At 39.4% G+C, this 13,246-nt stretch overlaps 2 protein-coding genes across 2 annotated transcripts in view; both read left to right on the top strand.

Annotated features, from left to right (window-relative positions):
* Window positions 1-6,926, top strand: part of ADAM32 (ADAM metallopeptidase domain 32) — a 177,634-nt gene extending 170,708 nt beyond the window's left edge. The window contains exons 21-22 of the mRNA XM_055567028.1: window positions 617-655; window positions 6,811-6,926. Coding sequence (XP_055423003.1) covers window positions 617-655; window positions 6,811-6,817 — 46 coding nt within the window. The 3' untranslated portion in view covers window positions 6,818-6,926. The remainder of the gene's footprint in view (window positions 1-616; window positions 656-6,810) is intronic.
* Window positions 6,927-12,676: 5,750 nt separating this feature from the next.
* The window catches only part of LOC129644378 (disintegrin and metalloproteinase domain-containing protein 5-like), a 166,720-nt gene continuing 166,150 nt past the window's right edge, over window positions 12,677-13,246 (top strand). The window contains exon 1 of the mRNA XM_055570041.1: window positions 12,677-12,890. Coding sequence (XP_055426016.1) covers window positions 12,677-12,890 — 214 coding nt within the window. The remainder of the gene's footprint in view (window positions 12,891-13,246) is intronic.

The following is a 13,246-nucleotide window of genomic DNA, read 5'->3' as shown; positions in this document are numbered from 1 at the left end:
TTTCAGTGACACTTATGGAGTCATGAGTTACTCTCACTAAGCTAAAAATAAAAATTGATTTTCATTAGTATGTCCTCTCAGTGTCAGGGAGTTATCATATGATCCTTAAACATAGTTACCTTTTCCTCACATTGGATATATGTCTTATTACACTGTTATCAAAAGGATAAAGGCCATATTTATCTTGCTCCACACTGCATAGCCAGCATGTAGCACAGTTCTTGGTTTATGGTAAGTGCTCAATAAATGTTTGTTGAATAAAGGAATTAATTAATTAAGCTTTTCCACAGACATGCACACAGGCGGCCAGACAAAAAAAAATCCACAAACACAAAAGTATAAAGACAAATATGCAGACACACACACGTATGTATGTATAACGCTTTAACTGCCTCCATTTCTCCCTCTCATACTCTCTCTCATCCTGGAACCTTGTCAACATAATTCATCTCTTCTAGGATATTAATTCACCTACACGGAGTGAGGGATGATAGCATAACCCACTGGAATATGTACATTTCAACTAGAGTAGTTCAGGTATAAAATGGCTTGATTGTCATTCTTAAGGTAGGCATGTTTCTTCGTATTAACTTTAGACATTTTTATTTTTATTTAGATCGAAGTCAGAAAGTAGTCCCCAAACAAATCGCAGCAGGTAAGTGACTTAGGAAATGTTTTTTATAAGTAAGTCAAAGTTGAAAATGAACAAATAATTGCTTAATATTTTTGAGCAGCTACAATTGATGAAGTACTGTAGTAAAAACAGCTTATTAATATTTTCCATTCTGGGAATGAATATTAATGAACTTAGTCTTTTCTTCAGTTTACTAAATTTTTATTGGTTGCCTACTTTTTTGATACATAGGGAAAAACTAGTTAAGTCTAATGAGAGACAAGATATTTATAATTATTTTGTGAAATTAACAGAATCGGAGCATTTTTTGTGCATGTTTTATGATGAAATACACAAAGAGAAATATTTATTTATTTTTAGATCACATTTATACTCAAAAACTCAATATGAACAACTGAGTAAATTATTTCCACTCTTAAGAGGAGTTTATCTAAGAGACAGTTATTATAAACAAACTGAAATTCTACATGTTTCACACTCCCCACCCCAATCCAACAGCCCACAATTGTGTTAATACAGAGTTCTCGTGAGTTTTCAGTTTCCTATGTGGTCTTGTGATTCTTCCAAAGTCATCAAATATTTACTGATCTGCTAATCTTCTTTTCTCCCTTATAGAGTTTTCATTTACTTGTACTGCTTGGCATTTCCCTTAAAGTGTCTTCTTTTATTTACATTCAATCCACTGGTATTCCAAAATCTACTTTATACCCACAGGTGGTTTTCAGGCTGCACCACTGCATTAGACAGTTTCCATCCTCCCTGATGACGTCACTCCCTCCATTCAGGAAGCTGTTGACATTTCTATTTCCTTTATTTTGTTCCTTTTTTTTTTTTTAATAATGTCTCCTAACATAGTTACTCTTTTACAGACATTGCTTCCTCCAAACTAAGTGTGAAGAAAAAGGCAGATGTTCTTTATTGCCTCCACTCTCACCATTACCGACAGATCTGTAATATAGTGCTCAAACACTCCCTGGAAAAGGAACTGGCAACCCACTCCAGTACTCTTGCCTAGAGAATCCCATGGACAGAGGAGCCTGGTGGGCTACAGCCTACAGGGTCCCAAAGAGTCGGACACTACTGAGCGACTTCACTTTCACTTTCTTGGAGAAGGCAATGGCAACCCACTCCAGTACTCTTGCCTGGAAAATACCATGGATGGAGGAGCCTGGTAGGCTGCAGTCCATGGGGTTGCGAAGAGTGAGACACCTCTGAGCGACTTCACTTTCACTTTTCACTTTGATGCATTGGAGAAGGAAATGGCAACCCACTCCAGTGTTCTTGCCTAGAGAATCCCAGGAAGGGCGGAGCCTGGTGGGCTGCCGTCTATGGGGTCGCAGAGTCGGACATGACTGAAGCGACTTAGCAGAAGTAGCAGCAGCAGCAGCTCAAACACTAATACTTCCAAACTGATGCTCCCCTAGTGCATTACTTTGCCAATAAGCTCTGAAATTGCTTGAATATAATGACCATGCGTACTTTGCTAACCAACTTGTGGTTAGCACCTAGGAAGTAAATGCTCACTAAATACTTGTGTAGTGGATGAATATCACATACATCTTGAACTTCACATACACACATGATTGACGTTATAACTCCAACTGTCCCCTCACATTATCTCTCATGGTAGAATATGTCATTTGCATAGTCATCTTCTACTGGAAGTGGTATTCAAGACAGGGATAATCACCATCCTAGGACAATATATATCACATTTGAAGTGTGTGGTCTGGAGTGTTAACCCATTAGTCTAGCTTGTGTTTCAGTTCAGTTGCTCAGTTGCGTCCAACTCTTTGTGGTCCCATGGACTGCAGCATGCCAGGCCTCCCTGTCCATCACTAACTCCCGGAGCTTACTCAAACTCATGTTCATTGAGTTGGTCATCCAACCACCTCATCCTCTGTCGTCCCCTTCTTCTCCCACCTTCAATCTTTCCCAGCATCAGGGTCTTTTCAGAAGAGTCAGTTCTTCGCATCAGGTGGCCAAAGTATTGGAGTTTCAGCTTCAACATCAGTCCTTCCAATGAATATTCAGGACTGATTTCCTTTAGGATGGACTGGTTGGATCTCCTTGCAGTCCAAGGGACTCTCAAGAGTCTTCTCCAATGCCACAGTTCAAAAGCATCAATTCTTCAGTGCTCAGCTTTCTGTATAGTCCAGCTCTCACATCCAAACATGACTACTGGAAAAACCATAGCTTTGACTAGATGGACCTTTGTTGGCAAAGTAATGTTTCTGCTTTTTAATATGCTGTCTAGGTTGGTCATGACTTTTCTTCCAAGGAGCAAGCATCTTTTAATTTCTTAGCTGCAGTTACCATCTGCAGTGATTCTGGAGCCCCCCAAAATAAAGTGTCACTGTTTCCATTTTTTGCCCATCTATTAGACATGAAGTGATAGGACTAGATGCCATGATCTTAGTTTTCTGAATGTTGAGTTTTAAGCCAACTTTTTCACTTTCCTCTTTCACTTTCATCAAGAGGCTCTTTAGTTCTTCTTCTCTTTCTGCTATAAGTGTGGTGTCATCTGTATATCTGAGGTTATTGATATTTCTCCTAGCAATCTTGATTCCAGCTTGTGCTTCATCCAGTCCTTGTGTTTAGCATAAACCAAAAACCATTCTTGGATTATTCTTTCTGTTAAATTTAATAAGCTAGCAGACATATTTGCTCTGCCTCACTGTTATAGCACCCATTATGTTTTCCTTTTTTCACTATTTTAAAAAGTTTGAAAACCAGTGGGAGATGTTGATAGAACCAACTCCTCAGGTAAACACTACCAGGAGAAAAAAAATTTTTTTAAGCCAGAAATCAGATGGGTTATATATACAGTAGTCTGACAAATCCAGATATACAAATCCCTTTATTGGTTTGAGGGAGAACTAACTGTATTAACCCAGTCCAGTATTCTTGCCTGGAGAATCCCATGGACAGAGGAGCCTGGAGGGCTACAGTCCATGGGGTCGCAGAGTCAGACACGAATGAATGACTAACACTTCACTTTCTACTAAGCTAAATAGGGCAGTTTCATGGTCAGAGTAGTAAGCAAAATCTCCCTTAAGTTTTGAAGATATAAAATAGCAGAGGTAGGAAAGGATAGGAAGGGTAAACTTATGCCACTCTTATCACTGAATTCTCTCCGTAATCTTACTACCTATTTTATGTTCTCTGTTGATTAAACTCAGTTAATTTATTTTCAACTTATATTTTTACTCTTTCATTCTTTTGGTTGGGGGATCAGAAATAAGAAATCTGTGGATATAAAAGTAGAAAAGAGGCTCAAGAGTTTGGTTTTGACTTTTGATAATAATGAGTATTAAAAATGTAGCAGATATTTCCTTTTTTACTGCAATTTGAAGGGAAACAAGAAACTGCTGTAACAATCTATTTTTTTCAGAGTGTATTGTCTCAAGTTTAAATTTATTTAGATCCAAATCACAGAAAAGCAGTGAAACACTTAATAGTAGGCAAATATATTAGGAACTATCTCTTAAAATAAATATGCTTTAAATTAAAATGAGGCTTATAATCCACAACTAATTCCGAAATATTTATGGGTGAATTGGTAAAGTACTTCACCAAAAATAATGCATTAATCTTTACTAACCTTGATTACTGAGTATTTAAATCGTTTTTAAAAGACCTTTAGTCTCTTTTCTTCAGTTTAATAAAATTCTTATAAGTTTGTTGGGAACTTGCTTTTGTGGATAAAATGAAATTAGATCAGATCAGATCAGATCAGTCGCTCAGTCATGTCCGACTCTTTGCGGCCCCATAAATTGCAGCACACCAGGCCTCCCTGTCCATCACCAACTCCTGGAGTTCACTGAGGCTCACGTCCATCGAGTCAGTGATGCCATCCAGCCATCTCATCCTCTGTTGTCCCCTTCTCCTCTTGCCCCCAATCCCTCCCAGCATCAGAGTCTTTTCCAGTGAGTCAACTCTTCACATGAGGTGGCCAAAGTACTGGAGTTTCAGCTTTAGCATCATTCCTTCCAAAGAAATCCCAGGGCTGATCTCCTTCAGAATGGACCGGTTGGATCTCCTTACAGTCCAAGGGACTCTCAAGAGTCTTCTCCAACACCACAGTTCAAAAGCATCAATTCTTTGGCGCTCAACCTTCTTCACAGTCCAGCTCTCACATCTATACGTGACCACAGGAAAAACCATAGCCTTGACTAGATGAACCTTTGTTGGCAAAGTAATGTCTCTGCTTTTGAATATGCTATCTAGGTTGGTCATAACTTTCCTTCCAAGGAGTAAGCGTCTTTTAATTTCATGGCTGCAGTCACCATCTGCAGTGATTTTGGAGCCCCCCAAAATAAAGTCTGACACTGTTTCCACTGTTTCCCCATCTATTTCCCATGAAGTGATGGGACTGGATGCCATGATCTTCGTTTTCTGAATGTTGAGCTTTAAGCCAACTTTTTCACTCTCCACTTTCACTTTCATTAAGAGGCTTTTGAGTTCCTCTTCACTTTCTTCCATAAGGGTGGTGTCATCTGCATATCTGAGGTTATTGATATTTCTCCCGGAGATCTTGATTCCAGCTTGTGTTTCTTCCAGTCCAACGTTTCTCATGATGTACTCTGCATATAAGTTAAATAAGCAGGGTGACAATATACAGCCTTGATGAACTCCTTTTCCTATTTGGAACCAGTCTGTTGTTCCATGTCCAGTTCTAACTGTTGCTTCCTGACCTGCATACAAGTTTCTCAAGAGGCAGATCAGGTGGTCTGGTATTCCCATCTCTTGAAGAATTTTCCACAGTTTATTGTGATCCACACAGTCAAAGGCTTTGGCATAGTCAATAAAACAGAAATAGATGTTTTTCTGGAATTCTCTTGCTTTTTCCATGATCCAGCGGATGTTGGCAATTTGATCTCTGGTTCCTCTGCCTTTTCTAAAACCAGCTTGAACATCAGGAAGTTCACGGTTCACATATTGCTGAAGCCTGGCTTGGAGAATTTTGAGCATTCCTTTACTAGCGTGTGAGATGAGTGCAATTGTGTGGTAGTTTGAGCATTCTTTGGCATTGCCTTTCTTTGGGATTGGAATGAAAACTGACCTTTTCCAGTCCTGTGGCCACTGCTGAGTTTTCCAAATTTGCTGGCCTATTGAGTGCAGCACTTTCACAGCATCATCTTTCAGGATTTGGAATAGCTCCACTGGAATTCCATCACCTCCACTAGCTTTGTTCGCAGTGATGCTTTCTAAGGCCCACTTGACTTCAGATTCCAGGATGTCTGGCTCTAGGTCAGTGATCACACCATCATGATTATCTGGGTCGTTGACTCTAATAAGATACATGATATGCAAATTAGTTTATTAAATGAATTCATGATTAAGTCACTCACTTTATCCATTAGGTACTATAGGCAAAATGCTAAGGCCTGTGAGTTTACAAGTACCAAAACCAAAACACTGTTTACAATATGAAAAAATAAAAAATGATTGGCTCCAAGATATGGAAAAAGTAAAATTGATATGTATTTAAATTTCTAAAAACAATGCAAAGATTTAACTTGTTATATTCAAGAACATTTTGTTGTATGTGGAAAAAATGTTAGATTTTCTCATTTGCAAGTACTTCTCATTAAATATGATGCTTCTCCAGAAATCACAATTGCTAGCTAATAAGTTACTCACAGTTTAGTAATTTCATAAGCATAATTATAAAATTTATTCCTAGAATTCTTTTTTTTTTACCATATGAATTTTTCATTTGGCAGTATGCCAACTGCATGTTTTTTCAGTGGAAGGTAATTTACTTGTTTATCCGTAGCTAAGCAGAGAACACTCTTGCGAGTCCCTTGGACTGCAAGGAGATCCAACCGGTCCATCCTAAAGGAGACTAGTCCTGGGTGTTCATTGGAAGGACTGATGCTGAGGCTGAAACTCCAATACTTTGGCCACCTCATGGGAAGAGTTGATTCATTGGAAAAGACCCTGATGCTGGGAGGGATTTTGGGCAGGAGGAGAAGGGGATGACAGACGATGAGATGGCTGGATGGCATCACTGACTCGATGCACATGAGTTTGGGTGAACTCTGGGAGTTGGTGATGGACAAGGAGGCCTGGTGTGCTGCGATTCATGGGGTCGTAAAGAGTCGGACACAACTGAGCGACTGAAATGACTGACTGAACTGAAGCACATGTGTCTTTGTTCTCTTCCACAGTAACTAACAATTCCTTCAGAAGGCAATGGATATCACTCGGGGTCTCACTGAGAAATGAAAATTCGACCTTTTCTTCCCTGGTCACAGCTGATGGAAAACAATAAACCAAGATGGACCAATTTGCAGGAGTGTCTGTTTTTATTTCCTCTCCCACTCCGAGGCATAATTTTGCCATGTCAGGGCCTTTGACTGAAGACAGTCAATCTGAACTTCCATGACTCCCTGAGCTCTTCTCCACAGCTCTCCCCACCACCCACTTGGGTTTATTGCCTAGGCCCCTAGCGGCTGGGGATATGCATCAACTGCTGTTACTCAGGGAAGGATATGTGTGTGGACTGTGTTCCTCCTCCTGGTCCTTCTCACTGGACTTGGCTGACTGCATGCAGATCTCAGTTAATACAGCTATTTGCCCCCTCTCCCTCCCCACAACTGCAGAACCAGGGCTAAGGTAAACTGTGCTTGCTCAGGCCTCACATTCTGCTTGCCACCTTTCTCATGCCCCTCGGTTGAGTGACCCACAGGATGAATCCCAGAAGACAGAAGGACCCAGAGAGCTTGGGCTTTGGTCTCAGGAGCAAAGATTAATACCTTATCAGAGTTTGATACAAAGATTGATAAATTGAGTTAGGAAAAATATCTCTCATTTTCCTTTTTCTGAAACTATGTATTAAATTGTTCAGTTTTTCAATAAATATTTGGCAAAATTCATCAATGAAACTAGATTTTTTTTTGTGGGAAGATTTTAAATTATGGATTCAATATCTTTAACAGAGAACTGTTTAGACTTTCCATTTATTGTGATTTTTTTTCAGAAGTGGTAATTTTAAAGCAGCTTATCCTTTTCATTTAATGGTCAATCTTTTGACATAAAGTTGTTCGTAATATCCTTTACAGTGTCTATAGGAGCTAAAGTTATGTCCCTTCTTTCATTCCTAACTATGGTGATACTATATGCATCTTTGTTTTCTGTTTCATTGATTTATGTCTTAAAATTTGCTCATTTCCTGGATTCTTGAGGGGAAAGTTTAGCTCATTGTTTTTAAATCTTTTCTAATTTATTTAAAGATATATATTTGCTCTATGAATCTCTTTAGCTACATCTCACAAGTTCTGATGTGTTAGTTTGATCTCAGAATTATGGATTTCTTAGAAGTATGTTGTTTCATTTCTGAATATTTGGATATTTTCAGTTTCATCTTTTCTTAATTTAGTCATGGTCAGAGAACATACTTGCATAATTCTCATACTCTGAAACTATTGTTTTGCTATGATCCACTCTATGGTCTATTTTGGTGAATGTTCCATGTGCACTAAAAATGCACGTTTTGTAGTTGTCAAATATGTAAATGTCAAGTAAAGCTTATGAACATTCTTTTTGAAATCTCATATATAAATGAGATTATACAGTATTTATCTTTCTGTGTCTTAACTAACTTTGCAAATGTCCTCTGTGTTTATCCATGTTGTCACAAATGGCAGGATTGAGAAAGGGCAGGAGTGAGTAGGGTGAGATTTCCTTCTTTTTCACAGCTGAATAAATATATCATGTTTTCTTTATCCATTTGTCTGTTATGGACACAGGTTATTTCCATATCTTGTCTATTATGAATTATGCTGCAAAGAACATAGGTATGCATATATTTCTTTGAGATACTGACTTAATTTACTCCTGATATATGCCCAGAGGTAAGACTGCTGGATCATATGGTATTCTATTTTTAATTTTTGATAAACTGCCATACCGCTTTTCCTAATGGCTGTACCAGCTTATATTCTCTCTTCCACAGCATACTGCAGTTCCAATTTCTCCACACACACACTTGATAATACTTGTCCTGTTTATCTTTTTGGTAATATCCATTCTAAAAGTTGTAAGACTTTATCTTGTTGTGGTTTTTATTCGTATTTCCCTGATAATTAGTGATGTTCAACACTTTTTCATGTATCTGTTGGTAATTATATGTCTTCTTCAGAAAAATGTCTATTCAGCTCATTTTGCCCATTTTGTAAGTGGAATATTTGTGATTTTTTTGGCTATTGAGTTTTACATGAATTCCAAGTATACTTTTGTTATTAACCCCTTCTCAAATATATGATTTGCAAGTATTTTTCCCATTCTGTATGTTGCTTTTTCATTTGTTAACTGTATCCTTTGCTGTGAAGAGCTTTTTAGTTTGCTATAACAAGAGAAGAGAGTGACCAACTACAAGACAAATACAAAACTGTTAATAAAATGACAATAATAAATCCTTCCCCATCAATAATTACTTTAAATGAGAGTGGGTTAAACGTCTCGATAAAAAGATACAGAGTGGCTGAATGATTAAAAATGAGAGCAAACTCCCACTGTATGCTATTGACAGGAAACTCACTTTAGACTGAAGGTATACATAGGCTTAAAGCCGGAGGAAGAAAAAGATATTGCCCACAAATGATAACCAAAAGAAAGGAGTGGTTATATTTAAATCAGATGAAGCAGACTTCACATCAAAAACCGCCTCTAGAGCCAAAAAAAAGATCATGACACAATGATAAAAGGATAAATTCAACAGAAAGATATAACAATTGTAAATATACATGCACCCCAAATCAGAGCACCTTGTGTATAAAACAAGTATAGACAAATCTGAAAGAAGAAATTGACAGCAATGCAATAATAGTAGGAGATTTCAGTACCCTATTTTAAATAATAGGTAAAACACACAGAATCAATAAACAGCAGACTTGAACAGCAGTACAGACAATGTGGACCCAACAGGCATGTACAGAACTTTTCACCCAAAGCAGAAGAATGCACATTCTTGATTATATATTCCCCAAACATTCCCCAAACAGGTCAGAAAACAAGTCTTAAATTTAAGAAGATGGAATCCATAACAAGCATCTTCTGCTTTATATTAATATTTTTTCATATGCTGTGTGATCTGCTCCCATTGAGGCTGCATGCAGTTTTTCCCTGCCTGAGCTGTTGTAGTTGTGGAACATGACCAGGCAAGAAAGCCACACAAACTCTTAGCTCTTACTAGATGTAAAGGTAATCTTCCAAGAGTAAACTCTATTCAAGTTCGTGTCTGCCTTTGGTCATTTTCCAGGTCCTTTGGGTTTTTAAAGGTATTTTGCCAGGCATTTATAATTGTTTTCTGTGTGAAGAATCAGACTACACATTAGTGTAATCTTTACCAGATGTCATCCCCACGGCTGGACTTGGTAAATCACAGAATATATTAAAAAAAAAATTTCTTGGAAAACTGCCAGATTGTTCTCTGGAATGGTTATTACTGCTTACATGCCTACAAACCAAGTCTTATGTTTCTCTTCATTCTTACCTGCACTTGATGCTATTCGCCACCCTGCTGCTAAGCTGCAAAGTCACTACAGTCGTGTCCAACTCTGTACGACCCCATAGACAGCAGCCCACCAGGCTCCCCGTCCCTGGGATTCTCCAGGCAAGAACACTGGAGTGGGTTGCCATTTCCTTCACCAATGCATGAACGTGAAGTCACTCAGTTGTGTCCGACTCTTCGCAATCCCATGGACTGCAGCCTACCAGGCTCCTCCATCCATGGGATTTTCCAGGCAAGAGTACTGGAGTGGGGTGCCATTGCCTTCTCCAATTCACCATCCTAATTTTTGCTAATTTATTGGATAGAAAGTGATATATCATTGTTGTTTTAATTTGCTCATTTGTGATTACTATTTAGCCTAAAGATCTCTTTATATCCTTTTAGGCATTTACTTATCATGCTTTATGAAAAAAAAGTATTCATAATGTTTTCCTATATTGCTACTGGATTTTTTTGTCCCCTTCTGTCTCCTCCCATACTTTTGTCTATTTGTGTGTGTGTGTGTGTGTGTGTGTGTGTATGTAGACGGGGGTGCTCAGGTATGTTGGATATCATAGATAGTAATTCCTGGTTGGTATTAAACTTTGCAAATGTCCTCTCCTTGTTTTTCACTTTTCTCTTAACTTTTTAATACTTGGGTCCTTTCTAAAGCCATTCTCTTATTTTTCAAATTAAGAGAAAGAGTTTTCCCATTATCCCTTTAATTAATTTTCTTCTAATTATTTTAATTTTTCTCCTTCTGGAAAATACTATTATTAACACTTCTCTACTCCTTATCTCTTAATTATAGTTTTGTCTTTTCTATTTTTTTTAATCCTTTCATCCTGGGAGAGTTTGTCAATTGGAGCAATAAGTGTCTGCTGCTGCTGCTGCTAAGTCACTTCAGTCGTGTCCGACTCTGTGTCACCCCATAGATGGCAGCCCACCAGGCTCCCCGGTCCCTGGGATTCTCCAGGCAAGAACACTGGAGTGGGTAATAAGTGTCTATGCTACTATTTATAATAAGACTTGTGATTTTATTTCTTGCCACTTGGTTATTTTAAAGAATTATTTGTTAGTGTTATGTCAGGAAACGTTTAACAGGAGGCTTCCTGTGTGCTGTTTTGGATCTGTCGGGAATTCTCTGTTCCTTATTAATTCCTGAATATTTGGGAATTTAAAAAGCATGCTGATATTTATTCAGTTTAGTTCAGTTGCTCAGTCGTGTCTGACTCTTTGCGACCCCATGAACCGCAGCACGCCAGGCCTCCCTGTCCATCACCAACTCCCAGAGTTTACCCAAACTCATGTCTATTGAGTCAGTGATGCTATCTAACCATCTCATCCTCTGTCATCCCCTTCTCCTTCTGCTTTCAACCTTTCCCAACATCAGGGTCTTTTCAAATGAGTTGACTCTTCGCATCAGGTGGCCAAAGTATTGGAGTTTCAGCTTCAACATCAGTCTCTCCAATGAACACCCAGGACTGATTTCCTTTAGGATGGACTGGTTGTAACTCCTTGCAGTTCAAGGGACTCTCAAGAGTCTTCTCCAACACCACAGTTCAAAAGCATCAATTCTTCAGCACTCAGCTTTCTTTATAGTCCAATTCTCACATCCATACATGACTACTGGAAAAACTGTAGCCTTGACTAGATGGACCTTTGTTGACAAAGTAATGTCTCTGCTTTTTAATATGCTATCTAGGTTGGTCATAACTTTCCTTCCAAGAAGTAAGCGTCTTTTAATTTCATGGCTGCAATCACCATCTGCAGTAATTTTGGAGCCCCCCAAAATAAAGTCAGCCACTGTTTCCACTATTTCCCCATCTATTTGCCATGAAGTGATGGGACCAGATGCCATGATCTTAGTTTACTTAATGTTGAGCTTTAAGCCAACTTTTTCACTCTCATCAAGAGGCTTTCACTTGCATCAAGAGGCTCTTTAGTTCTTCTTCACTTTCTTCCATAAGGGTGGTGTCATCTGCATATCTGAGGTTATCTGATATTTATTAGTCACCAGGTAATGTAACAGAGAAGGAAATGGCAACCTACTCCAGTATTCTTGCCTGGAGAATCCCAGGGATGGTGGAGCCTGGTGGGCTGCGGTCTATGGGGTAGCACAGAGTCGGACACGACTGAAGGGACTTAGCAGCAGCAGCAGGTAATGTAAGAAAAAGCCATTTTTAGCAAATGGCATTATGATACATTACCTTTGCACCTTCTCCTCACTGTAATTGGAAACTACTTCAAAAACCGTCAATCCAAGTCAAAGATACAACCAAAACCAGGCACCACCAACCAGCCTCATGTGAGAACTGTAACTTGCGCAGCTTTTCCTTCCTTCACAAGAAACCGAATGCTCTCTCCTCAGCCGCGGCTGCCCACCAGCTGAACGCTAGGTGCGCCCTCCCGGAGGCAACCAGGAGCTGCTCCCAGCCTTTTCTTCGCGCGGCGCGGCCATCTCCCACCCGCGCTGGGCCCCCATTCGCCGCAACGCCTCAACCGTCACTGTTGGGCCAGTGTGGCTCCAGGTCAGCGGAGCCATGTTCCTTCTTCTGGTCCTTCTCACCGTCCTCAGGGGACTGCACGGAGGCCCCAGTAAGTCCAGAACCTTGCCTTCTCGGGTTGGAGGACTGCCCTTTTCGGTCCAGAGTCGGGCCCCAGAACTCCCTTCCACCCCGTCTGACCCTTGGCCTCGAGGTCTGCAGCCAAGGAGGCAGAGGCAGCGTCAGCGCGAAAACCTTTTCATTTCTCTGGGTGATTTCCTTGTCTGTAAAATGGGAAAAAAGGAAAGATGTGGTCTTTTTGACATTCAGACTTTTGCTCTTCTAGAAATAATTGCACCTCCATGAAGAAGCCATTTATCAATGAGTTCCTCCTTGGTAACTGCAGTCCTCCACCTTCTCCGTGGAAAATTGCAGATCACCTTTGTCTTCAGTATTCTGTATCTTTTTTTCCCTTGTAAATGGTCCCAGTTTCTTGATGCATTCCACTTTTTAAATTTCCATATCTCTTAGGTCAGTGTAATTTGTTACTGATACTTAGTCAAAATGCCTGCCTAAAGATAGGAAAAGAGAGAGAATCAAACCTTAAGATTATAAAGGGTTAAGAAA

This window comes from Bubalus kerabau, chromosome 2 (assembly GCF_029407905.1).
Source record: "Bubalus kerabau isolate K-KA32 ecotype Philippines breed swamp buffalo chromosome 2, PCC_UOA_SB_1v2, whole genome shotgun sequence".
Taxonomy (NCBI): domain Eukaryota; kingdom Metazoa; phylum Chordata; class Mammalia; order Artiodactyla; family Bovidae; genus Bubalus; species Bubalus kerabau.
The sequence above is the reverse complement of the archived record's forward strand: the minus strand, read 5'-3'. Positions and strand labels throughout refer to the sequence as shown.